General features: G+C 43.0%; 2 protein-coding genes across 2 annotated transcripts; both read left to right on the top strand.

Moving 5' to 3' along the window:
* Positions 1–4,228: 4,228 nt before the first annotated feature.
* LOC115177693 (gastrula zinc finger protein XlCGF17.1) lies at positions 4,229–15,357 on the top strand. Its single transcript, XM_029738642.1, has 2 exons — positions 4,229–4,575; positions 14,285–15,357. Exons 1-2 carry the CDS (start codon positions 4,341–4,343, stop codon positions 14,845–14,847), a joined length of 798 nt encoding a protein of 265 aa, XP_029594502.1. The 5' UTR covers positions 4,229–4,340; the 3' UTR covers positions 14,848–15,357.
* A 521-nt stretch (positions 15,358–15,878) lies between these two features.
* LOC115177678 (zinc finger protein 239-like) lies at positions 15,879–26,511 on the top strand. The gene is made up of 2 exons (XM_029738626.1): positions 15,879–15,891; positions 24,980–26,511. The coding sequence occupies exon 2, from the start codon at positions 25,015–25,017 to the stop codon at positions 26,044–26,046; it is 1,032 nt and encodes a 343-aa protein (XP_029594486.1). The 5' UTR covers positions 15,879–15,891; positions 24,980–25,014; the 3' UTR covers positions 26,047–26,511.
* Positions 26,512–27,515: the final 1,004 nt, after the last annotated feature.

Genomic DNA, 27,515 nt, shown 5'->3' on the forward strand with positions numbered 1-27,515 from the left:
ACCAGTCCTGACTTACCACTCCTGTATGTAGTTAAATGACCAGTCCTGACTTACCACTCCTGTATGTAGTTAAATGACCAGTCCTGACTTACCACTCCTATATGTAGTAAATGACCAGTCCTGACTTACCACTCCTGTATGTAGTAAATGACCAGTCCTGACTTACCACTCCTATATGTAGTTAAATGACCAGTCCTGACTTACCACTCCTGTATGTAGTAAATCACCAGTCCTGACTTACCACTCCTGTATGTAGTTAAATGACCAGTCCTGACTTACCACTCCTGTATGTAGTAAATGACCAGTCCTGACTTACCACTCCTATATGTAGTAAATGACCAGTCCTGACTTACCACTCCTATATGTAGTAAATGACCAGTCCTGACTTACCACTCCTATATGTAGTAAATGACCAGTCCTGACTTACCACTCCTATATGTAGTAAATGACCAGTCCTGACTTACCACTCCTATATGTAGTTAAATGACCAGTCCTGACTTACCACTCCTGTATGTAGTAAATGACCAGTCCTGACTTACCACTCCTGTATGTAGTAAATCACCAGTCCTGACTTACCACTCCTGTATGTAGTTAAATGACCAGTCCTGACTTACCACTCCTGTATGTAGTAAATGACCAGTCCTGACTTACCACTCCTGTATGTAGTAAATGACCAGTCCTGACTTACCACTCCTGAATGTAGTAAATGAATAGTATTGAGTAGATCTCGACAAACCATTTCTGACCTGCTTTATGCACAGGGGCATTGTCATGCTGAAACAGGAAAGAACTTTCCCCAAACTGTTGCCACAAAGTTTGAAGCACAGAATCGTCTAGTGTCATTGTATGCTGAAGCATTAAGATTTCCCTTCAATGGAACTAAGGGTCCTAGACAATTATTCCTCCTGCACCAAACTTTACAGTTGCCACTGCAGTCGGGCAGGTAGCATTCTCTTGGCATCCGCCAAACCCAGACTCGTCCGTTGGACTGCCAGATTCATCACTCCAGAGAACGCGTTTCCACTGCTCCAGAGTCCATTGGCGGCTTGGTATTGGCGGCTTGGTATTGCGCATGGGGATTTTAGGCTTGTGTTCGGCCATGGAAACCCATTTCATGACGTGTACAACAGCGTGTTCCATTTCCCACCAATATCCAGCAACTTCGACCACAGCCATTGAAGAGGAGTGGGACAACATTCCACAGGCCACAATCAACAGCCTGATCAACTCTATGTGAAGGAGATGTGTCGCGCTGCATGAGGAAATGGTGGTCACAGCAGACACTGACTGGTTTTCTGGAATTTATTTCAATTGACTGATGTCCTTTATATGAACTGTAACTCTGTAAAATCCTTGACATTGTTGTGTGTTGCGTTTGCATTTTTGTTCAGTGTATATAGCATTTGTAAGCACTGTTGGTCTACACCTGTTGTTTACAAAGCATGTGACAAATACAATTTGGTTTGATTTCGCCAAAAAACATGATTACATGCCTCTGAAATTAAACCATCAAGTGATATATTTAAACAAATGCAAGTCTGTCATTGAACAACCCCATGCCACGATTACATAGTAAAACAAATAATACATATCTTTCATAAGTTTCATTAAACGACAAAAAGAAGCGGTCGCTGATTGGTTGAATTTCTGAAAATGTATATATAGCGTTTTGGAAAGAAGCGGTCGCTAATTGGTTGAATACCAGGGGCGCAAGATGTAGTTGTCAACAAATCACATGACAGAAATATGATGCCAAGTTTAAGATAGATAAAGTGATCTGTGCATTTGAACAACAGCATAAATACACCTATTTCACAATTCTCATGTCAACAACCGAAAGACCACTGTTGCACATGCTGCCACTGTTCTGAACAAAATAGATGATACTATTTAGAAGGAACAGCCAGGTCGCGAATGAACCAGTGCACCAGGCAGAACGCAACCAGCATGCACATGCAATAAGTCAAAACACATCATCTAACTGGGGCTAGCTAGCTAACATAATGTCACAAAGCATGATGCGCTAACCAGCTAATGTTTATTCTGAAATTACGTACTATTTCCCGAGTTAGATATGAGTTTAGAAAGACTTGATATTGGCATGGGAGCTAACTAGCTATCAGGCTGCAAGCTTACAAAAAAGCTTACAAAAAATAATCGACCAAAGTATTTCTCGATGTTTCTCAAAATTACTGTAGCTGGCTAATTAATTTGTTCATGCTTTGTCATAGACCCGGTTTTATGCTGTTTTTGTCCACAAAATATGTCGCCCTGTCAACATCTGTTCCTGGGCTGAATCACAACCGGCCGTGATCGGGACTCCCATTGGACTTTCTGTCCTACCAGATCCGTAATGAGATGGTTCTAGCTAGTGTAAGCATCTGTCCTTTTTGGATGTAGTTGTCCGGTTTCTCAGGTCCCAGGCTCCTATAATGAGGTACTAGGTTTTAAATCAGACATTCAACAGACATTCGCCATTAGCCTATTTAAAGGTTGACAACAATTTACATTCCTCTATGATTACTACGAAGGATCGTTCACGAGCAAATGTTTTTGTTAGGGACCGGACATATAAAGTAAAGTGGTTGATTTGATAGAAATAAACGAATCAGAAACAATTCCATTTAAATATATTGTTCGCCATAACTATTGTATTGAAATGCAAATTCTGGCCTACTTTTACAACCTTTGATTTGCATAAAACAAGTGTTGATTTGATAGAAATAATCAAATCATATAAAAATGCATTTCAATCTTTTTTTCGGAGTAACTTTTTAATTGGTTGGCATAGAAACATCAAAACAAGTGCTAAATATTCTAAAAACATCCGGGAAAGATACTCAAAGAAGAAACGTATACTTTAGTTGGAGAAACAGAAAGTAAACAGGAAGGAAGTTAACAGGGCGGATTGACATCAAGAAGAGGACAACAGAATGCAGACAATATTTAAACATTCAATCATTAATCCTGTCGTCATGGCTTCACCCTTTATTATATAGAAAAACCCCTGTCTCCTTCCTAGAAAACGTCAACCTTCTAAACGGTAAACCATTAGTCAACAGTATCTATTGAATCTAAATTGCTCAAACAGTATGCCAGATTAGGCTATACACTACACAGCACATTTCCAAAGCTTTGTGGAAAAGGAATTGAACCCCAGTGTGACGTTTGACAATGTCAACACTTCATTTTATAATCCACTGACAGGGCAGTTTCTGATACATTTCAACATTTATTTTTCAATATTTTCAATAAACTACTAACCTAAATAGTCCATATGCCACTGGGTGAGATAAGTTTTCATTGTTTTTAGGCAGAATTATGTTAGGTTTTATTATGTGTTGTTGCCAGTGTGTCTTGGTCAAAGTATTACTAGTCGATTTGCAGACTCTTATCCAGAGCGACTCATAGGAGCCATTAGGGCTAAGTACCTTGCTCAAGGCCACATCGGCAGATTTGTCACCTCGTCGGCTCGGGGATTCGAACCACCAACACTCTTAACCACTAGGCCAACTGCCACCGGATTTATTTCCAGAAAATGTCGCCCTCATCAATCTGTCACCTAATCCTGTCTAATGAGCAGGTCAGCCCTGGATTAAAGTATCGGCTGTAAGAAGTAAGAGAAAACATAACATTTATATTTTCATTTACATTTACGTCATTTAGCAGACGCTCTTATCCAGAGCGACTTACAAATTGGTGCATTCACCTTATGATATCCAGTGGAACAACCACTTTACAATAGTACATCTATATCTTTTTTTTTAACATCTGGTTGTTTTTAAATTACTTCTCATGACATTGCTTGACAGAATAAAGATTGTAATGGAGATTTTGTTCCAATCTGTGTTGCCCACTCCAGTCAGCAGATGGCGATGTGAGTATTTCAGGTGATGCTTCTTGCGTGACGTATAATCTAGTGGACAGGAGGCTTCTTCAACAGCGACAACAGGATTGGATTCAACCACCTCGGTAGCTTGCTAGCAAACATACAACCCGAAACGTTGAAGTGATTTAGACCAATCTTGTGTATATTCATCTGTGTTTTTGACATTCTGTTTACGTATTTACTAGTTAACAAACCTAATTTGCTTGTTATATGACATTTGTTAATTTGTTAAATTGACTCTATCACTATTCTAGTCGCTAGCTAGCTAACATCCCCGACCATGAGTTCACAAAATTACTCGCCCCTTGCTAAAGAAGAGGTCTGCTGGTCGGAGAAAGAAGCTCTGGGGCTGAACATCATCGTAAAAGAAGAAGAGGAGGATATTCCAGTGGATGGAGAGGAAGAACATTTTGGAGTGAAAGAGGAAGAGGAGGTAGAACCGTTTAGAATTATGAAGGAGGAAGATGAGGCTATAGCATTGAGAGAAAAGGAGGAAGATGAGGCTATAGCATTGAGAGAAAAGGAGGATGATGTAGTGAAAGAAGAGGAAGAACCTTTTGGAGTGAAAGAGGAAGAGGAGGCTATCTCAATAAAAGAGGAGGAGGAAGACGTTTTGGGAGTGAAAGAGGAGGAGACTGAAGATGAGGAGACTGAAGATGAGGAGACTGAAGACCTGAATAACACCAGTGAGTATTATCTTTAAAAACAGAGGCATAAACTCTGGACTTGTTTAACTAATGTGTTTTTTAAGGGGTATTCTACTGTAGTTCTACACAGGAATATGTTCAGTACTGTAGGAATTGTTGAATAAGCAATCTTTGATTCAGCTTTAATATTCTAGATTGTGGCTTTTATCAATGTAATCGTCTGCATCATTTCCAATCCCCCATATATGTTCCTGTAAATGTATATAATATATACCCACACACACACACAGTACCCTGTCAAAGGTTTGGACACACCTAGTCATTCCAGTTTTGTTTTTGGTACTATTTTCTACATTGTAGAATAATAGTGACGACATCAACACTATCAAATAACACGCATGGAATCATGTAGTAACCAAAAAAGTGTTAAACAAATCAAAAATATATTTTAGCCACCCTTTGCCTTGATGACAGCTTTGCACACTCTTGGTATTCTCTCAACTAACTTCACCTGGAATGCTTTTCCAACAGTCTTGAAGGAGTTTCCAAATATGCTGAGAACTTGTTGGCTGCTTTTCCTTCACTCTGCGGTCCAACTCACCCCAAACCATCTCAATTGGGTTAAAGTCAGGGGATTGTGGAGGCCAGGTCATCTGATGCAGCACTCCATCACTCTCCTTCTTGGTCAAATAGCCCTTACACAGCCTGGAGGTGTTTTGGGTCATTGTCCTGTTGAAAAACAAACAATAGTCCCACTAAGCCCTATCCAGATGGGATGGCGTATCACTGTAGAATGCTGTGGTAGCCATGCTGGTTAAGTGTGCCTTGAATTCTAAATAAATCACAGACAGTGTCACCAGCGAAGCACCCCACACCATCACACCTCCTCCTCCATGCTTCACGGTGGGAACCACACGTGCAGAGATCATCCGTTCACCTACTCTGCATCTCACAAAGACACAACCGTTGGAACCAAAAATGTCAAATCAGAGCAAAGGACAGATTTCCACCAGTCTAATGTCCATTGCTCATGTTTCTTGGCCCAAGCAAGTCTATTCTTCTCATTGGTGTCCTTTAGTAGTGTTTTTTTTTGCAGCAATTCGACCATGAAGGCCTGATTCATGCAGTCTCCTCTGGGTCTTCCTTTCCTGTGGCGGTCCTCATGAGAGCCAGTTTCATCATAGCGCTTGATGTTTTTTTGCGACTGCACTTAAAGAAACTTTCAAAGTTCTTGAAATGTTCCGGATTGACTGACCTTCATGTCTTTAAGTAATGATGTACTGTCATTTCTCTTTGCTTATTTGAGCTGTTCTTGCCATAATATGGACTTGGTCTTTTACCAAATAGGGCATCTTCTGTAAATCACCCCTACCTTGTCACAACACAACTGATTGGCTCAAATGCATTAAGAAGGAAAGAAATTCCACAAATTAACTTCTAACAAGGCACACCTGTTAATTGAAATGCATTCCAGGTGACTACCTCATGAAGCTGGTTGAGAGAATGCCAAGAATGTGCAACGCTGTCATCTAGGCAAAGGGTGGCTACTTTGAAGAATCTAAAATATATTTTGATTTGTTTAACACTTTTTTGGTTACTACATGATTCCATATGTGTTATTTCATAGTGTTGATGTCTTCACTATGATTCTACAATGTAGAAAATAGTACAAATAAAGAAAAACCCTTGAATGATTAGGTGTTCTGAAACTTTTGACTGGTCCTGTAGTTTTAAAAAATATACTTTTTCCTTCATTATTATTTTCCACTCCTCCATTAATTGAAGTAAACTAATGGACAACAATAATTAGGCTTCTACTCACAGCTTCTACAATATACATTTTACTGACAGTATATTTTACTTTGGTTATCTTTCTTTAGTTATCCCCCGTTGTGACACATCTTCCCAAGCACCTTCGGTGGAGGGGATTCCCCACCAGAATCCCCTCGGGCTAGATACGAGGTCGTCAAGGTTCTCTTTAACAGCTTTGAGAAAATCCTTGTATATTATGCTCTCCCATCCGGGGGCTTCGACTTTGTAGGACCAACCCTGCCAGGAAGCTCAGACTATTGAGTGGGTGGTGCTGCTTTAGTGGGTTTCTGACAGCGTTCACCTTTTTGTCTTGGCTGCGTAGACTACATTCATTAGGCCTGTAAAACAGATGAGGACTTCTCCTTGGTGGGTGGGTCAGGTTGGTGTCTAGGATATAGTGTTGGCAGCGTTCCTTCAGGACAAAAAATAAACAAACGTTATATAGTTATTTAAAAATGTATATCCCATCTCTGTGCAAAGGTGAAGACTCTCGCTCTGTCACGACTTCTGCTCACAGACACACATGGGCTCTGGCAATTGCAGCCATTTTCCATACTCACTCATCGCACTTTCCCAATCACACAAACACACGGGCACCCCATCTTCCAACACACCCGCACTCGCCACACACACAGTGTATTCGGAAAGAATTCAGACCCTTTACTTTTTCCACATTTTGTTACGTTACAGCCATATTCTAAAATTGATTAAATTGTTTTTCCCCTCATCAATCTACACACAATACCCCCTAATGACGTCAAAATACCCCATAATGACGTCACAATACCCCATAATGACGTCACAATACCCCATAATGACGTCACAATACCCCATAATGACGTCACAATACCCCATAATGACGTCACAATACCCCATAATGACGTCACAATAACCCATAATGGAAAAAAAAGCTGAAACTGAAATGTACTGTTTACATGAGTATTCAGACCCTTTACTCAGTACTTTGTTGAAGCATCTTTGCCAGCGATTACAGCTTCAAGTCTTCTTGGTTATGACGCTACAAGCTAGGGCTGGGCGATATGGCAAATAAATGTTCACAAAAAATAAAATAGTGCAAGTCAATAAGCATTATAACTGTTAGCCTAATGGTACATCACAGTTGAAGTTGGCGTAGGTGTTGTCTTACAAGTTACAAGCAAGAAAGACAAGTCTGTCTACGGTCTCTGGCTTTAAAGCTGCCCTATGGAAGGTCACTATGTTGCAACCTGCGCTAAAAACACGCTCTGAGGGGGAGCAGGTCGCAGGAATGCACAGGTAGCGCTTTGCCAGGTGGCTGACTTGGGGTTTATTTTTTTGTGGCTCTTCCACCAGTCCAGTGGATTGGTTTCACTGTCAGCATCAGGAGACTGAATGTAGCAGCTGAGCTCCTTGTCTACCAGCTGGATTTCAGTAAGACCTGTGGTGGTGGAGCATCGCTTCTTGAAAAAACTGCCCAGTGACTTTTCTCTTTTTATCTGTCAGTTGTGGTGAAGCAGCATCAACGTCTCCCTGTGCTGGGCTTGGGTTTTCATGTCCCTCGTTGACCCTCTCTGAGACAGCTCTTATGTGGCCCACCTTCTCCTCTTTGATGTAATGTGTTTTAAACGGAGGGTTGACCAACGAGGCCCTGTCCAGGAGGTCATCTCTGGCTAGGTCATCATATTTCTCATTCAGATAGTCCATGACTACCGTTTTGATGGTTAGGGTGAGCTCTGTTTCACCATCATCAGGTTTCATGACCTCTGTATTGAACAGGTGTAGTACTGGCTTCAGGTAAGACACACTGACATAAGACTCACCAGACAGAGCATCAGGGAATTCTAGGAGGAGGGTCAATGCCTGGTTGATGGACTCAATAACATCTGTATCGGTGGGAGCTAAGTGCCAGGTCTTCTTGTCTCTGGACAAGACCTGTGAAATGTCTTTCTCCTGCTCCAGTACTCTGTGCACCATGTATTGACGTGATCCCACCTGGTAGGTGACTGTCACCAACTTGTGCTGGGGTAGGTGGTGTTCTTTTAGAGCGACTGTCAGGTCTCTCTTCTTTTTCCACCAATAGGAAAAGGCACCTACCACTTTCTTACACACTCCAATTGCTCGATCCACCCTTTTGTCTCTACTCACTCTCTCTAAGAGGAATCAAGATATTTTAATAAAATGTTAATTACAATAATCCCTTTAGTTATGTACAAATGTAATATTTTACTTTATCAGTTGGTGGAAAGAAAATGCACATTTAGTTTCATCTAACCAATCACTTCAATATACACAATTGACAATGTTACTTACCAATGGCCAAGTGCAGATGATGTCCAAAACATTGCAGTCGGGTCCGTTTGTTGATTTGAGCGGCCTTCACCACGTTCGCACCATTATCCGTTGTAATGCAGACCTGTCTGTCTTGACTGAGTCCCCAGGAGGCGAGAGCGTCAATGAGCCCCTCTGCTATAGCTTCACCCGTGTGGTCGTCGGGAAAGTATGATGTTTGAAGGCATTTATTTAGAAGATTCCAGTCTTTGCCAGTAGAGTGGGTAGATTCCAGTCTTTGTCAGTAGAGTGGGTAGATTCCAGTCTTTGTCAGTAGAGTGGGTAGATTCCAGTCTTTGTCAGGATAGTGGGTAGATTCCAGTCTTTGTCAGTAGAGTGGGTAGATTCCAGTCTTTGTCAGGATAGTGGGTAGATTCCAGTCTTTGCCAGTAGAGTGGGTAGATTCCAGTCTTTGCCAGTAGAGTGGGTAGATTCCAATCTTTGTCAGTATAGTGGGTAGATTCCAGTCTTTGTCAGTAGAGTGGGTAGATTCCAGTCTTTGCCAGTAGAGTGGGTAGATTCCAGTCTTTGCCAGTAGAGTGGGTAGATTCCAGTCTTTGCCAGTAGAGTGGGTAGATTCCAGTCTTTGTCAGTATAGTGGGTAGATTCCAGTCTTTGTCAGTAGAGTGGGTAGATTCCAGTCTTTGTCAGGATAGTGGGTAGATTCCAGTCTTTGTCAGTAGAGTGGGTAGATTCCAGTCTTTGCCAGTAGAGTGGGTAGATTCCAGTCTTTGTCAGTATAGTGGGTAGATTCCAGTCTTTGTCAGTAGAGTGGGTAGATTCCAGTCTTTGTCAGGATAGTGGGTAGATTCCAGTCTTTGCCAATATAGTGGGTAGATTCCAGTCTTTGTCAGTAGAGTGGGTAGATTCCAGTCTTTGTCAGTATAATGGGTAGTGAGGCTAATATAAGACTCTGATGTGCGACTAGACCACCGATCAGTATTAGTAGCAAAATAAGTCAAATCTGTCTTGAGCTGTTCCTCAACCTTTTCCCTACACTCGGTGTAGAGTGCGGTGTGAGAGAAATGTTTGCGGTCAGGGTGCACGTACCTGGGGTCAATTAAATTCATAAGCCTCTTGAAACCTTCCTTTTCGACTGTGCTAATTGGTAGCATGTCCTTAGCAATGCAATGCATAGCGGCATGTGTGATGTCTTTTGTGTCTTTTCGATGTTTGCTCGTAGGGCATAAACACTGTCAGTGTTGACTGCTTCGGGCAAACATCCCTAGATTGGCTGGTGTTTGAGGGCCGTTTATCAATACCGTGGCGCAAACTCAAACTTTCTGCATGTTCCTAAGAGTGATTTTGCTTCTGATGGTGAAAAAGGTTTGTCGTATTACCAGACTTGGTAGCCGCCTGTCTACCGCACAATTTGCACTGAACATTGCTCTGCTCTTTGTCAGACTTCAAAAAGCCAAACCACTTCCAAATTACTGAAACAGTTTAACCCTTTTTTTAATCAATCATTTCTTTGTTGGAAGCTGCTCCTTCTCCATGGCTATCACTGCCACCGTTTTCGCCTACATCACTCATTTTTCCTGGTTAATAGTGGCGACTCTACTCGGTGCTAAGTGGTTTTTAGTGGGCGTGTCTCCACGTGCATATTGTCACTTCTCCGCACGTTTCTGCTGTGTCACAGAGGTGAAATGGACTGCTGTACCTACGTTTTCCATAATGTCGATATAGAATAATTATCCAAATGTTTTTATATCGTTATTGAGGGAAGTGATAACCTGTTATTGATATTGATTTATCGCCCAGCCCTACTACAATACACACCTGTTTTTGGGGGAGTTTCTCACATTCTTCTCTGCAGATCCTCTCAAGCTCTGTCAGGTTGGATGGGGAGCGTCGCTGCACAGCTATTTTCAGGTCTCTCCAGAGATGTTCAATCGGGTTCAAGTCCGGGCTCTGGCTGGGCCACTCAAGGACATTGAGACTTATCCCGAAGCCACTCCTTTGTTGTCTTAGCTGTGTGCTTAAGGTCATTGTCCTGTTGTGAGGTGAACCTTCACCCCAGTCTGAGGTCCTGAGCACTCTGTAGCAGGTTTTCATCAAGAATCTCTCTGTACTGTGCTCGGTTCATCTTTCCCTCAATCCTGACTTGTCTCCCAGTCCCTGCAACTGAAAAACATCCCCACAGCATGATCCTGCCACCACCGTGCTTCACCGTAGGGATGGTACCAGGTTTACTCCAGACATGATGCTTGGCATTCAGGCCAAAGAGTTCAAACTTGGTTTCATCAGACCAGAGAATCTTGTTTCTTATGGTCTGAGAGTCATTTAGGTGCCTTTTAACAAACTCCAAGTGGGCTGTCATGTGCCCTTTACTGAGGAGTGGCTTCCTTCTGGCCACTCTACCATAAAGGCCTGATTGGTGGAGTGCTACAGAGATGGTTTTCTTTCTGGAAGGTTCTCCCATCTCCACAGAGGAGAGGAGCTCTGTCAGTGACCATTGGGTTATTGGTCATGTCCCTGACTAAGGCCCTTCTCCCATGATTGCTCAGTTTGCCCAGGCAACCAGCTCTAGGAAGATCAATCAATGAAATGTATTTATGAAGCCCTTTTTACATCAGCAGATGTAAAATAACTGCCTTAATTTTGCTGGACCCCAGGAAGAGTAGCTAATGGGGATCCATAATAAATACAAAGTGCTGTACAGAAACCCAGCCTAAAACCACAAACGGCAAGCAATGGAGATGTAGAAGCACGGAGGCTAGGAAAAACTCCCTAGAAAGGCAGGAACCTAGGAAGAAATCTAGAGAGGAACCAGGCTCTAAGGAGTGGCCAGTTCTCTTCTGACTGTGCCGGGTGGCGATTATAAGAGTACACAGTCATTTAAGGCCAGGTTGTTCTTCAAGATGTTCAAATGTTCATAGATGACCAGCAGGGTCAAATAATAATCAGTGGTTATAGAGGGTGCAACAGGTCAGCACCTCAGGAGTAAATGTCAGTTGGCTTTTCATAGCTGACCATTCAGAGGTCGAGACAGCAGGTGCAGTAGAGAGAGAGGGAGTCAAACAGCTGGTCCGGGACAGGTAGCACTTCCAGTGAACAGGTCAGGGTTCCCTAGCCACAGGCAGAATAGTTGAAACTGTAGCAGCAGCACGACCAGGTGGACTGGGGACAGCCAGGAGTCATCAGGCCAGGTAGTCCTGAGGCATGGTCCCAGGGCTCAGGTCCTCAGTGAAGGGGGGGGAGAGAGAGAGAATTACAGGGAGCATACTTAAATTCACACAGGACACAAGATAAGACAGGAGAATTGCACCAGATATATCAGACTGACCCCTGGCACATGGGCAGCTGTGGCCCCATCTGATGATACCCCCAGACAGGGCCAACCAGGCAGGATATAACCCCACCCACTTTGCCAAAGCGCAGCCCCCACACCACGAGAAGGATATTAACAGACCAACAACTTTCTATCCTGAGACAAGGCTGAGTATAGCCCACAAAGATCTCCAACTACAACAACCTTAAATTACATACCAGCTAGACAAAAAAAGAGGCCTTCAGATTCAATTCCTCCAACAATAAACTCAAATAATCAAAAGGAAAACAAAATCTAAATTCAATTCTACAATCTACAACGGACTATCATCCTCCAGTGATGACAGTACCCATTACATTATCACAGAAGAGAACGGGATAATAATAATAAAATATAGTACCCATTACATTATCACAGAGGACTGGATAATAATAATAATATATAGTACCCATTACATTATCACAGAGGACTGGATAATAATAAAATATAGTACCCATTACATTATCACAGAGGACTGGATAATAATAATAATATATAGTACCCATTACATTATCACAGAAGACTGGATAATTATAATAATATGTAGTACCCATTACATTATCACAGAAGACTGGATAATTATAATAATATGTAGTACCCACACCACCACAAACTCAACATCCTGGATAATGATCCTGCTGGAAACACTGTACCCTTTTTTTATAACCAACAACTAAAGCAAAATATTCCACAAGAAACACATGCTGGAGAAACTGTGGCCAATCAGAAGCCAACCATTCACAGACTGTATCTGGACATGCCGCCAATATACAACCTTCTGGGGCAGCCGTCATCTCGGAACTCAAACAGATTTTTTGTAAAAGTGGACAACAAATAACAGATAACATAATATATCCTGGAATTACTCCAGAAACACTCAACAACACAGACAAACTGCTGTGTAATATCTTTCTAGCCGCAAGAATGAAAACAATAACGAGACACTGACGATCACCTCCAATACCTCCTGGACTGAACCAACAACATCCATCACCTCCAATACCTCCTGGACTGAACCAACAACATCCATCACCTCCAATACCTCCTGGACTGAACCAACAACATCCATCACCTCCAATACCTCCTGGACTGGACCAACATCATCCATCACCTGAAATACCTCCTGGACTGAACCAACAACATCCATCACCTTAAATACCTCCTGGACTGGACCAACAACATCCATCACCTCTAATACCTCATGGACTGGACCAACAACATCCATCACCTCAAATACCTCCTGGACTGGACCAACAACATCCATCACCTCCAATACCTCCTGGACTGGACCAACAACATCCATCACCTCAAATACCTCCTGGACTGAACCAACAACATCCATCACCTCCAATACCTCCTGGACTGGACCAACAACATCCATCACCTCCAATACCTCTTGGACTGAACCAACAACATCCATCACCTCCAATACCTCCTGGACTGGACCAACAACATCCATCACCTCAAATACCTCCTGGACTGGACCAACAACATCCATCACCTCCAATACCTCCTGGACTGGACCAACAACATCCATCACCTCAAATACCTCCTGGACTGAACCAACAACATCCATCACCTCCAATACCTCCTGGACTGGACCAACAACATCCATCACCTCTAATATCTCCTGGACTGGACCAACAACATCCATCACCTCAAATACCTCCTGGACTGAACCAACAACATCCATCACTTCCAATAACTCCTGGACTGGACCAACAACATCCATCACCTCCAATACCTCCTGGACTGGACCAACAACATCCACGACATGGAAAAAAATAAGTGACAATTTGCTTGAAACTGGACCCTTTTGTAAATAGCTTGACAAAATGGACATCATATATTAACCAGAAAACAACGGAACCTGTCCAAGCAACAGACCAGATTACAGATCAATGAAGCACACATAAAGGATGTACATGGGAAGAGGAATGACACACCAGAGTGAAGATGGAGGACCTCCCATCATCCTCGACAAATTTATGTTTAAAAATAAATCCTATTTGTATTTTATTAAATAATATAGGGGAAATTATATTATTTTATTGTAATTGCTTAGAAAACATATTTAAAAAAATGGGGGTTATTATTTTAAGCCCAATAGAAATGAATGGTAAATAATGTATTTAGCAGGTGGTGAGGTTTCATTCAGGGTCATGTTCGTTAGTCCACACAGTAGCAAAAGGTTTTGCAACAGAAGACAAAAACCCTCCCCATTTTGTCCCTCCCAGTTTCGGCCCGTTTGCTTCAGTTTAATTTCTATTGAACATGACCCTGATCTCTCTGTTATACTAAATAATCTGTTTTTGACAGGAGAGAGGCCAGACACAGAGGAACCAGAGCCAGAGACGTCCAAACCAGCAAGACCACACCACTGCTCCCTCTGTGGAAAGAGTTTTAGCCAGTTAATGAATCTGAAAAGACATGAGAGAACACACATAGGAGATAAGCCACATCACTGCTCCCATTGTGGAAAGAGTTTTACCCGATTAGAACACCAGAAAAAGCATGAGAGAACACACACAGGAGAGAAACCTTTCCACTGCTCCCAGTGTGGAAATAATTTTACCCGGTTAGGGAGCCTGAATGAGCATAAGAGAATTCACACAGGAGAGAAACCTTTCCACTGTTCCCTGTGTGGAAAGAATTTTACCTGGTTAGCGAGCCTGAATGAACATAAGAAAATTCACACAGGAGAGAAACCTTTCCACTGCTCCCAGTGTGGAAAGAATTTTGCCCGGTTATGGAACCTAAAGGAGCATGAAAGAATACACACTGGAGAGAAGATATACAAATGTTCTCAATGTGGAAAGAGTTTTACCTGGTTAGGTGATCTGAAAAGACATAAGAGGACACACACAGGAGAGAAGCCTTAGCAATGCTTACACTGTGGAAAGAGATTCACCCGGGTTGGGAGCATGAAAATACATTCGTGAGCGAAACCTCATCAATGCTCGCAATGTGGAAAGAGATTTACCTAGTTAAAGCGACTGAAAGAACATGAACGAATCCAGATCTGATAAAATGTTCTCAATGCTCCCAGTGTGGAAAGATATTTACCCAGTTAGGGAAAGACCATGAAGAAACACGCAGACAAAAAGTCTTACCACTGCACCCCAGGTGGAGAGAGATTTACCCAGTTAGGGAAAGACCATGAGGGAACACAAAGACTAAAAGCCTTACCACTGCTCCCAGGGTGGAGAGCGATATCAAATCACATTGACCTAAAGTTCACAAGAGCACACACTCTGCTCCGACATTTGTTTTCTATATTTTAAATGTTTTTTTTTATGCCACATTAACTCAATTATACAGAATGTAATAAAACATATTGTATGTCTGTTTTAAATGTAGAATACGTAAGTTTGAATGAAGACTCTCTCAAACTCTGTCTCTGTGTGTTTTCTCTGCATGTAGTGGAGGAGTATTAATACCTGGGTGTTGTTCAGGGACATATAGGTAGTGGAGGAGTATTAATACCTGGGTGTTGTTCAGGGACATACAGGTAGTGGAGGAGTATTAATATCTGGGTGTTGTTCAGGGACATAGAGGTAGTGGAGGAGTATTAATACCTGGGTGTTGTTCAGGGACATACAGGTTGTGGAGGAGTATTAATACCTGGGAGTTGTTCAGGGATATAGAGGTAGTGGAGGAGTATTAATACCTGGGTGTTGTACTTGACCAGGCTACAGTGGGGAGAAATGCACAGATAAAGGCAGCACAGGCTCTACAGTTTTTTTCCAGAAAATAATCTGATAGGATCATTCTGATCCAGATGCCAAAATATCACAGAATTCCAGAGGCTGTCACAGTGGAAGAGGAGGTAGAAGCTTTCAGAATGGAAGAGGAGGCTGTTATAGTGAAAAAAGTGAAAGGACATTTTAGAGAGGAAGAGGAGACTGGAGATCTGATTAACACTAGTGAGTACTATATTAAAAACAGAAGCACCAACTCTGCAGTTCAACTAATGTATGATTTTTAAGAGTCTTTCTACTGACGTTTTACACTTGAATATGTTATTCAGGGGTGCATTCAGTACGACAGAACAGTGTTCAGCGTTTAGTTAAATAGTGTGATTGGTGTCCCAGAGATTGTGCTTTCAATTGGTCACATCCATATTAAAGGAGAATTGTGCTTTTTCTTTTTTTTACAACCAAATGTATATTTTTGATGTAAATGGCATGTTATAGAAGGGTCCAGACACTTGTTCTTGAGAAACTTACCCCAACCATTGACTAGGGATGGACACAGTTATTTGAATATTCTTTACATCAAATAACCTTACATTCTCTGTGACATTTCAATACACAAGGATACAAGGATAGACAATTTTTATTCCAGTATTTCTGAGTGCTCCCTGTAAAATAGACATACCGGTGGCCAACACACTTTTCATGCGTGTATCTTCTTGTTGTCAGCCAATCAGAGCAGCTTTACAGTAAGAGACTCCATGTGTAAAAATCTGGATATTAGTCCTATAGTGAAATGTGTTTTACAATTACAGTTAAGTTAGCTAAATGACAACGAGACGGCTACAATTATCAACCAACAGGTAGGCTGTTGTAGACATGGACAGGTAATACAGAAAAATAGCCTCAATTAGCCTTGCTATCTAGCTAGCTTCTTTACTCCGATTTGATGTAGTCAAAACAGACACTACCAGATGAGATGATAGATAACCCATTGCGGCAGGTAACCTAGTGGTTAGAGCGTTGGGCCAGTAACCGAAAGGTCGAATCCCTAAGCTGACAAGGTGAAAATCTTTCATTCTGCCTCTGAACAAGGCAGTTAATCCACTGTTCCCGGTAGGCCGTCAATTGTAAATAAGAATTTGTTCTTAATTAACCTCACTAGGGTAGGGGGCAGCATTCAGAATTTTGGATGAAAAGCGTGCCCAAAGTAAACTGCCTGCTACTCAGGTCCAGAAGCTAGGATATGCATATAAATGGTAGATTTGGATAGAAAACACTCTAAAGTTTCCAAAACTGTTAAAATAATGTCTGCGAGTATAACAGAACTGATATGGCAGGCGAAAACCTGAGGAAAATCCATCCAGGAAGTGCTATTATTTTGAAATGCCTGTTTTTCCATTGAAAGCCTATCCACCATACAAAGACTTATGACGCAGTTCACGATCTCTATGCGTTCCACTACATGTGGCCAGTCTTTAGGCATTGTTTCAGGCTATTACTCTGAAAAATGAGGGAGAAACACCACTTTCAATGAGAGGACAGTGGAAATTTCCAGACACGAGTCCTGCGCATGACCGGGACCGTCTTGTTTTTCCTTTTCTATTGACGAAGCTATTGTCCGGTTGAAATATGATTGATTATCTATGACAAAAACAACCTCAGGGTTGATTATTAACATCATTTGACATGTTTCTACAAACTTTTATGGTACTTTTTTGATTTTTCGTCTGTCTGTTGTGACCGCGCATTGTTCCAATGGATTACTGAACAAAACGCACCAACAAAACAGAGGTTTTTGAATATAAAGAGGGACATTATCGAACAAAACAAACATTTATTGTGTAACATGGAGTCTTGGGAGTGCAACCATATGAAGAGCATCAAAGGTAAGTGATTCATTTTATCGCTATTCCTGACTTGTGTAACTCCTCTACTTGGCTGGTTACTGTTTGTAATGATTTGTCTGCTGGGCGATGTTCTCAGATAATCGCATGGTTTGCTTTCGCCATAAAGCCTTTTTGAAATCTGACACCGTGGTTGGATTAACAAGAAGTTCATCTTTAAACCGATGTATAACACTTGTATGTTTCATAAATTTTTATAATGAGTAATTCTGTTTTTGAATTTGGCACTCTGCAATTTCACTGGAAGTTGGCCAGGTGGGACGGTAGCATCCCACACCCCCTAGAGAGGTTAACTGACTTGCCTAGTTAAATAAAGGTTATATGGAAAAACACATTTGCTCAAGTAGGTTTGGCTACTCTCTCTTTCCGTGTCAGACAGACCGGTCCCTCTGCTCCTCCCCAATCCTTCTGTGCTGAAACAACAAGCAGAGTGCAACCACATTGAAGTAAAATATAAATAAGTTGCTCTTTAAAATGCATGTATTTCCACTATCCTGATATTAGATATTAATCCAATAGTGAAATCATTTCAAATGCCCTCTGCCATCAGTTCATTTCCTCCTCCTTGTTGTGCAGTATGGGGGTTCTGAACAAACATGGACAAAGGCTCCAAAAACACCCAAATATGTCTTTTTAGAAACGGAAAAGTCTTTAATGTTGGACACATGAACTTTATCCTCAACTTTATATTCCATTTTGTTGCGACTCGAGCGATACCTCTCCATCCATTCTACAGGTAACTGCCAAAGTAAGGAAACACTTGAGTAAATGAGAGATACAAAGTACACTATATATACAAAAGTATGTGGACACCCCTTCAAATTGTGGATTTAGCTATTTCAGCCACACTGACAGGTGTATAAAATTGAGCACACAGCCATGCATTTTCCATAGACAAACATTGGCAATAGAATGGCCCATACTGAAGAGCTCAATGACTTTCAACGTGGCACCGCCATAGGATGCCACCTTTCCAATAAGTCAGTTTGTAACATTTTTTGTCCTGCTGGATTTGCCCCGGTCAACTGTAAGTGCTGTTATTGTGAAGTTGAAACGTCTCGGAGCAACAATGGTTCAGCTGCGAAGTAGCAGGCCACACAAACTCACAGAAAGGGACTGCCGAGTGCTGTACGCCAAGACACCTCCAATACCTCCTGGACTGGACCAACAACATCCATCACCTCCAATACCTCCTGGACTGGACCAACAACATCCATCACCACCAATACCTCCTGGACTGGACCAACAACATCCATCACCACCAATACCTCCTGGACTGGACCAACAACATCCATCACCTCTAATACCTCCTGGACTGGACCAACAACATTCATCACCTCAAATACCTCCTGGACTGGACCAACAACATCCATCACCTCCAATACCTCCTGGACTGGACCAACAACATCCATCACCTCAAATACCTCCTGGACTGGACCAACAACATCCATCACCTCAAATACCTCCTGGACTGAACCAACAACATCCATCACCTCCAATACCTCCTGGACTGGACCAACAACATCCATCACCTCAAATACCTCCTGGACTGGACCAACAACATCCATCACCACCAATACCTCCTGGACTGGACCAACAACACCAACAACATCCATCACCTCTAATACCTCCTGGACTGGACCAACATCATCCATCACCACCAATACCTCCTGGACTGGACCAACAACATCCATCACCACCAATACCTCCTGGACTGAACCAACAACATCCATCACCTCTAATACCTCCTGGACTGGACCAACAACATCCATCACCTCCAATACCTCCTGGACTGGACCAACATCATCCATCACCTCCAATACCTCCTGGACTGAACCAACAACATCCATCACCTCCAATACCTCCTGGACTGGACCAACATCATCCATCACCACCAATACCTCCTGGACTGGACCAACAACATCCATCACCACCAATACCTCCTGGACTGGACCAACAACATCCATCACCACCATACCTCCTGGACTGGACCAACAACATCCATCACCACCAATGCCTCCTGGACTGGACCAACAACATCCATCACCACCAATACCTCCTGGACTGGACTAACAACATCCATCACCTCTAATACCTCCTGGACTGGACTAACATCATCCATCACCACCAATACCTCCTGGACTGAACCAACAACATCCATCACCTCAAATACCTCCTGGACTGGACCAACAACATCCATCACCTCAAATACCTCCTGGACTGAACCAACAACATCCATCACCTCCAATACCTCCTGGACTGGACCAACAACATCCATCACCTCAAATACCTCCTGGACTGGACCAACAACATCCATCACCACCAATACCTCCTGGACTGGACCAACAACACCAACAACATCCATCACCTCTAATACCTCCTGGACTGGACCAACATCATCCATCACCACCAATACCTCCTGGACTGGACCAACAACATCCATCACCACCAATACCTCCTGGACTGAACCAACAACATCCATCACCTCTAATACCTCCTGGACTGGACCAACAACATCCATCACCTCCAATACCTCCTGGACTGGACCAACATCATCCATCACCTCCAATACCTCCTGGACTGAACCAACAACATCCATCACCTCCAATACCTCCTGGACTGGACCAACATCATCCATCACCACCAATACCTCCTGGACTGGACCAACAACATCCATCACCACCAATACCTCCTGGACTGGACCAACAACATCCATCACCACCATACCTCCTGGACTGGACCAACAACATCCATCACCACCAATGCCTCCTGGACTGGACCAACAACATCCATCACCACCAATACCTCCTGGACTGGACTAACAACATCCATCACCTCTAATACCTCCTGGACTGGACTAACATCATCCATCACCACCAATACCTCCTGGACTGAACCAACAACATCCATCACCTCTAATACCTCCTGGACTGGACCAACATCATCCATCACCACCAATACCTCCTGGACTGGACCAACAACATCCATCACCTCTAATACCTCCTGGACTGGACCAACAACATTCATCACCTCAAATACCTCCTGGACTGGACCAACAACATCCATCACCTCCAAAACCTCCTGGACTGGACCAACAACATCCATCACCTCAAATACCTCCTGGACTGGACCAACAACATCCATCACCTCAAATACCTCCTGGACTGAACCAACAACATCCATCACCTCCAATACCTCCTGGACTGGACCAACAACATCCATCACCTCAAATACCTCCTGGACTGGACCAACAACATCCATCACCACCAATACCTCCTGGACTGGACCAACAACACCAACAACATCCATCACCTCTAATACCTCCTGGACTGGACCAACATCATCCATCACCACCAATACCTCCTGGACTGGACCAACAACATCCATCACCACCAATACCTCCTGGACTGAACCAACAACATCCATCACCTCTAATACCTCCTGGACTGGACCAACAACATCCATCATCTCCAATACCTCCTGGACTGGACCAACATCATCCATCACCTCCAATACCTCCTGGACTGAACCAACAACATCCATCACCTCCAATACCTCCTGGACTGGACCAACATCATCCATCACCACCAATACCTCCTGGACTGGACCAACAACATCCATCACCACCAATACCTCCTGGACTGGACCAACAACATCCATCACCACCATACCTCCTGGACTGGACCAACAACATCCATCACCACCAATGCCTCCTGGACTGGACCAACAACATCCATCACCACCAATACCTCCTGGACTGGACTAACAACATCCATCACCTCTAATACCTCCTGGACTGGACTAACATCATCCATCACCACCAATACCTCCTGGACTGAACCAACAACATCCATCACCTCTAATACCTCCTGGACTGGACCAACAACATCCATCACCACCAATACCTCCTGGACTGAACCAACAACATCCATCACCTCTAATACCTCCTGGACTGGACCAACAACATCCATCACCTCCAATACCTCCTGGACTGGACCAACATCATCCATCACCTCCAATACCTCCTGGACTGAACCAACAACATCCATCACCTCCAATACCTCCTGGACTGGACCAACATCATCCATCACCACCAAAACCTCCTGGACTGGACCAACAACATCCATCACCACCAATACCTCCTGGACTGGACCAACAACATCCATCACCACCATACCTCCTGGACTGGACCAACAACATCCATCACCTCCAATGCCTCCTGGACTGGACCAACAACATCCATCACCACCAATACCTCCTGGACTGGACTAACAACATCCATCACCTCTAATACCTCCTGGACTGGACTAACATCATCCATCACCACCAATACCTCCTGGACTGAACCAACAACATCCATCACCTCTAATACCTCCTGGACTGGACCAACAACATCCATCACCTCTAATACCTCCTGGACTGGACCAACAACATCCATCACCTCCAATACCTCCTGGACTGGACCAACAACATCCATCACCACCAATACCTCCTGGACTGGACCAACAACATCCATCACCACCAATACCTCCTGGACTGGACCAACATCATCCATCACCTCTAATACCTCCTGGACTAGACTAACATCATCCATCACCACCAATACCTCCTGGACTGAACCAACAACATCCATCACCTCTAATACCTCCTGGACTGGACCAACAACATCCATCACCTCCAATACCTCCTGGACTGGACCAACATCATCCATCACCTCCAATACCTCCTGGACTGAACCAACAACATCCATCACCTCCAATACCTCCTGGACTGGACCAACATCATCCATCACCTCCAATACCTCCTGGACTGGACCAACAACATCCATCACCACCAATACCTCCTGGACTGAACCAACAACATCCATCACCTCCAATACCTCCTGGACTGGACCAACATCATCCATCACCTGAAATACCTCCTGGACTGAACCAACAACATCCATCACCTTAAATACCTCCTGGACTGGACCAACAACATCCATCACCCCAAATACCTCCTGGACTGGACCAACAACATCCATCACGTCAAATACCTCCTGGACTGGACCAACAACATCCATCACCTCCAATACCTCCTGGACTGGACCAACAACATCCATCACCTCAAATACCTCCTGGACTGAACCAACAACATCCATCACCTCCAATACCTCCTGGACTGGACCAACAACATCCATCACCTCAAATACCTCCTGGACTGGACCAACAACATCCATCACCTCCAATACCTCATGGACTGGACCAACAACATCCATCACCTCAAATACCTCCTGGACTGAACCAACAACATCCATCACCTCCAATACCTCCTGGACTGGACCAACAACATCCACAACATGGAAAAAAATAAGTGACAATTTGCTTGAAACTGAACCCTTTTGTAAATAGCTTGACAAAATGGACATCATATATTAACCTGAAAACAACGGAACCTGTCCAAGCAACAGACCAGATTACAGATCAATGAAGCACACATAAAGGATGTACATGGGAAGAGGAATAACACAACAGAGTGAAGATGGAGGACCTCCCATCATCCTCGACAAAAGCTCTTCAGGGTCCTGTTGGTTCCAGACTTTGTGCATCGGTACCACTTGCCATCTGGTAGCAGAGAGAACTTTCTATTATTTGGGTGGCTGGAGTCTTCGACAATTTTGAGGGCCTTCCTCTGACACCGCCTGGTAGCAGAGAGAACAGTCTATGATTCTGGTGGTTGGAGTCTGATCATTTCGAGGGTCTTCCTCTGACACCACCTGGTAGCAGAGAGAACAATCTATGATTCTGGTGGTTGGAGTCTGATCATTTTGAGGGCCTTCCTCTGACACCGCCTGCTATATCGGTCCTCCATGTGAATGGGGGAGTGCTCGGCCCTCCATTCCCGTTTCCTGTAGTCCATGATCAGCTAAAAGAGAGGTTGTAGAAGTGTTTTAGAAACATATTATATTCTTATTTAAAATAAAAGTTAGACTAGAATGACACAATACATTATTTATCATTCATTTCTATTGGGCACAATATAATCTGAAACACAATCAAAACAAACCGGAAATGCGTACAACAAGTTTGTAGAGTGACAAGCTTAATGTAATCATTACGTGCTAGGAATATGGGACCATGTACTAAACATATACTAAACTTTAGACAACAGGGGTGCCAATAATTTGGACCCCTGTCTTTTTGAGAAGAAAACATACTACATGTTAAACAAAATCTCTTTCTCTGAACAATTGTATTTGTATAAAATAATATAATTTTCTTTGAGACTATAGTATAGCTCAGTATTTGCATAATTTATTTCATAGTATTTTTCTACTCATCTTTATCGAGGGTGCCAATCATTTTGGAGGTGCCCCTGTCTAAAAATTAGCAAAATCAAAAAGGGTTACTTTTGAGATATTCATTTTTTTTTTGTTTAATAAAAGTACGTGCAAAATTGTGTCCATATGAGGAGTATAATGACTAGATGATGTCTGTATCATGTAGGGGTCAGGGGTCATGGGGTCTGACAGTATAATGACTAGATGTCTGTATCATGTAGGGGTCATGGGGTCTGACATTATAATGACTAGATGATGTCTGTATCATGTAGGGGTCAGGGGTCATGGGGTCTGACAGTATAATGACTAGATGTCTGTATCATGTAGGGGTCAGAGGTCATGGGGTCTGACAGTATAATGACAAGATGTTGTCTGTATCATGTAGAGTTCAGAGGTCATGGGGTCTGACAGTATAATGACTAGATGTTGCCTGTATCATGTAGGGTTCAGAGGTCATGGGGTCTGACATTATAATGACTAGATGTTGTCTGTATCATGTAGGGTTCAGAGGTCATGGGGTCTGACAGTATAATGACTAGATGTTGCCTGTATCATGTAGGGTTCAGAGGTCATGGGGTCTGACATTATAATGACTAGATGTTGTCTGTATCATGTAGGGGTCAGAGGTCATGGGGTCTGACAGTATAATGACTAGATGTTGTCTGTATCATGTAGGGTTCAGAGGTCATGGGGTCTGACAGTATAATGACTAGATGTTGTCTGTATCATGTAGGGGTCATGGGGTCTGACAGTATAATGACCAGATGTTGTCTGTATCATGTAGGGGTCAGAGGTCATGGGGTCTGACAGGAGGCATGTAGAGGTCTAAAATGGCCACTTTCATCCTGATTTTCTCAGAAAGAGAATCTGAGATAACAAAAATATTCTCCGGGGGTGGAATCTGCCTTTTATCGTGTGGAGGTTTAATTCAGGGTCATATTCATTAGTCTACACTGTAGCAAAAGGTGTTGCAAACAGAAGACAAAAACCCTCCCTGTTTCTTCCCTCTCCATTTCAGACCATTTGCTTCTGTTTCATTTCTATTGAATAGACCCTGATCTCTCTGTTAAACTAAATAATCTGTCTTTGGCAGGAGAGAGACCAGACTCAGAGGAACCAGAGCCAGAGATGTCCAAACCAGCAAGACGACTCCACTGCTCTCTGTGTGGAAATAGTTTCACCCGGTTAGACAGCCTGAAACGACATGAAAGAACACACACAGGAGAGAAGCCTCATCACTGCTCCCACTGTGGAAAGCGATTTAGCCAGTTAGTGAACCTGAAAGAGCATAATAAATTGCACACAGAGGAGAAGCCTTACCATTGCTCCCTGTGTGAACAGAGTTTTAAACGGTTAGGGCACCTGAAAAGACATGAGAGAACACACATAGGAGATAAGCCTCATCGCTGCTCCCAGTGTGGAAAGAGTTTTACCCGATTAGAACACCAGAAAGAACATGAGAGAACACACACAGAAGAGAAACCTTTTCAATGCTCCCAATGTGGAAAGAATTTCACACGTTTAGAACACAAGAAAGAACATGAGAGAACACACACAGGAGAGAAACCTTTCCACTGCTCACAGTGTGGGAAGAATTTTACCCGGTTAGGGAGCCTGATTGAGCATAAGAAAATTCACACAGGAGAGAAACCTTTCCACTGCTCCCAGTGTGGAAAGAATTTTACCAGGTTATGGAACCTGAAAACGCATAAGAGAATGCACACAGGGGAGAAGGCTTACAATTGTGCCCAGTGTGGAAAGAGTTTTAGGTGGTTATGGAACCTAAAGGAGCATGAAAGAATACACACTGGAGAGAAGATTTACCAATGTTCTCAATGTGGAAAGAGTTTTACCTGGTTAGGTGACCTGAAAAGACATGAGAGGACACACACAGGAGATAAGCCTCATCAATGCTTCCATTGTGGAAAGAGTTTTACAGAGTTAGGTAGCCTGAAAAAACACAGGGGACTGCACACCGGAGAGAAGCCATACCACTGCTCCCAATGTGAAAATGCTTTTACCCAGGTAAGACATCTGAAAAGACATGAGAGGACACACACAGGAGAGAGGCCTTTCCACTGCTCTCTGTGCAGAAATAGTTTTTCAGAGTTAGGGAATCTGAAAAGACATGAGAGGACACACACAGGAGAGAAGCCTTAGCAATGCTTTCAATGTGGAAAGAGATTTACCTTATTTGGGAGCATGAAAATACATAAGAAAATTAATTCTGGAGAGAAGCCTCATCAATGCTCTCTGTGTGGAAAGAGATTTACCTGGTTAAGGCGACTGAAAGAACATGAAAGAATCCAGACCTGATAAAATGTTTTCAATGCTCCCAGTGTGGAAAGATATTTACCCAGTTAGGGAAAGACCATGAGGGAACACACAGACAAGAAGCCTTACCACTGCTCCCAGGGTGGAAAGAGATTTCAAATCACATTGACCTAAAGTTCATGAGAGCACACACTCTGCTCCGACATTTGACTTCTATTTTTTAAATGTGTTTTTTTATGCCACATGAACTAAATTATTTATTTATTTAATGAATTACCATGAATTGAATATATAGTGTGTCTGTTTAAATGTAGAGTATGTCAGTCTGAATGAACACACTCTCAAACTCTGTCTCTGTGTGTTTTCTCTGTGTGTTTCGTCATTCCTCCAGCACTACAGATAATCAAGTGATATTTGGATGTGATGCATTTGCTCTATTGTTTACATCTGTATCCTACAGAGTGGCTATAAGGGAATAGTCTGTTCACATCTAGACAGGACATACAGGTAGTGGAGGAGTATTAATACCTGGGTGTTGTTCAGGGACATAGAGGTAGTGGAGGAGTATTAATACCTGGGTGTTGTTCAGGGACATAGAGGTAGTGGAGGAGTATTAATACCTGGGTGTTGTTCAGGGACATAGAGGTAGTGGAGGAGTATTAATACCTGGGTGTTGTTCAGGGACATAGAGGTAGTGGAGGAGTATTAATACCTGGGTGTTGTTCAGGGACATAGAGGTAGTGGAGGAGTATTAATACCTGGGTGTTGTTCAGGGACATACAGGTAGTGGAGGAGTATTAATACCTGGGTGTTGTTCAGGGACATACAGGTAGTGGAGGAGTATTAATACCTGGGTGTTGTTCAGGGACATAGAGGTAGTGGAGGAGTATTAATACCTGGGTGTTGTTCAGGGACATACAGGTAGTGGAGGAGTATTAATACCTGGGTGTTGTTCAGGGACATACAGGTAGTGGAGGAGTATTAATACCTGGGTGTTGTTCAGGGACATAGAGGTAGTGGAGGAGTATTAATACCTGGGTGTTGTTCAGGGACATAGAGGTTGTGGAGGAGTATTAATACCTGGGTGTTGTTCAGGGACATAGAGGTTGTGGAGGAGTATTAATACCTGGCTGTTGTTCAGGGACATAGAGGTAGTGGAGGAGTATTAATACCTGGCTGTTGTTCAGGGACATAGAGGTAGTGGAGGAGTATTAATACCTGGGTGTTGTTCAGGGACATGGAGGAGTATTAACCTGGCTGTTGTACTTGACCACAAGCTACAGTGGGGAGAAATGCACAGAGCACATCTATAAGAAAAGGACAGCAGTGGCTTTACTGTTTTCTACAGAAAATAA

This window comes from Salmo trutta, chromosome 38 (genome assembly GCF_901001165.1).
Source record: "Salmo trutta chromosome 38, fSalTru1.1, whole genome shotgun sequence".
Lineage (NCBI taxonomy): Eukaryota > Metazoa > Chordata > Actinopteri > Salmoniformes > Salmonidae > Salmo > Salmo trutta.

Bases quoted from the DNA above. Each gene is read 5' to 3' on its own strand.
- LOC115177693 (XM_029738642.1), top strand. From the start codon at position 4,341: ATGAAGGAGGAAGATGAGGCTATAGCATTGAGAGAAAAGGAGGAAGAT. The intron at 4,576-14,284 runs GTGAGTATTATC...TGTTTTTGACAG, and splicing joins TGAAGACCTGAATAACACCA to GAGAGAGGCCAGACACAGAG.
- LOC115177678 (XM_029738626.1), top strand. From the start codon at position 25,015: ATGTCCAAACCAGCAAGACGACTCCACTGCTCTCTGTGTGGAAATAGT.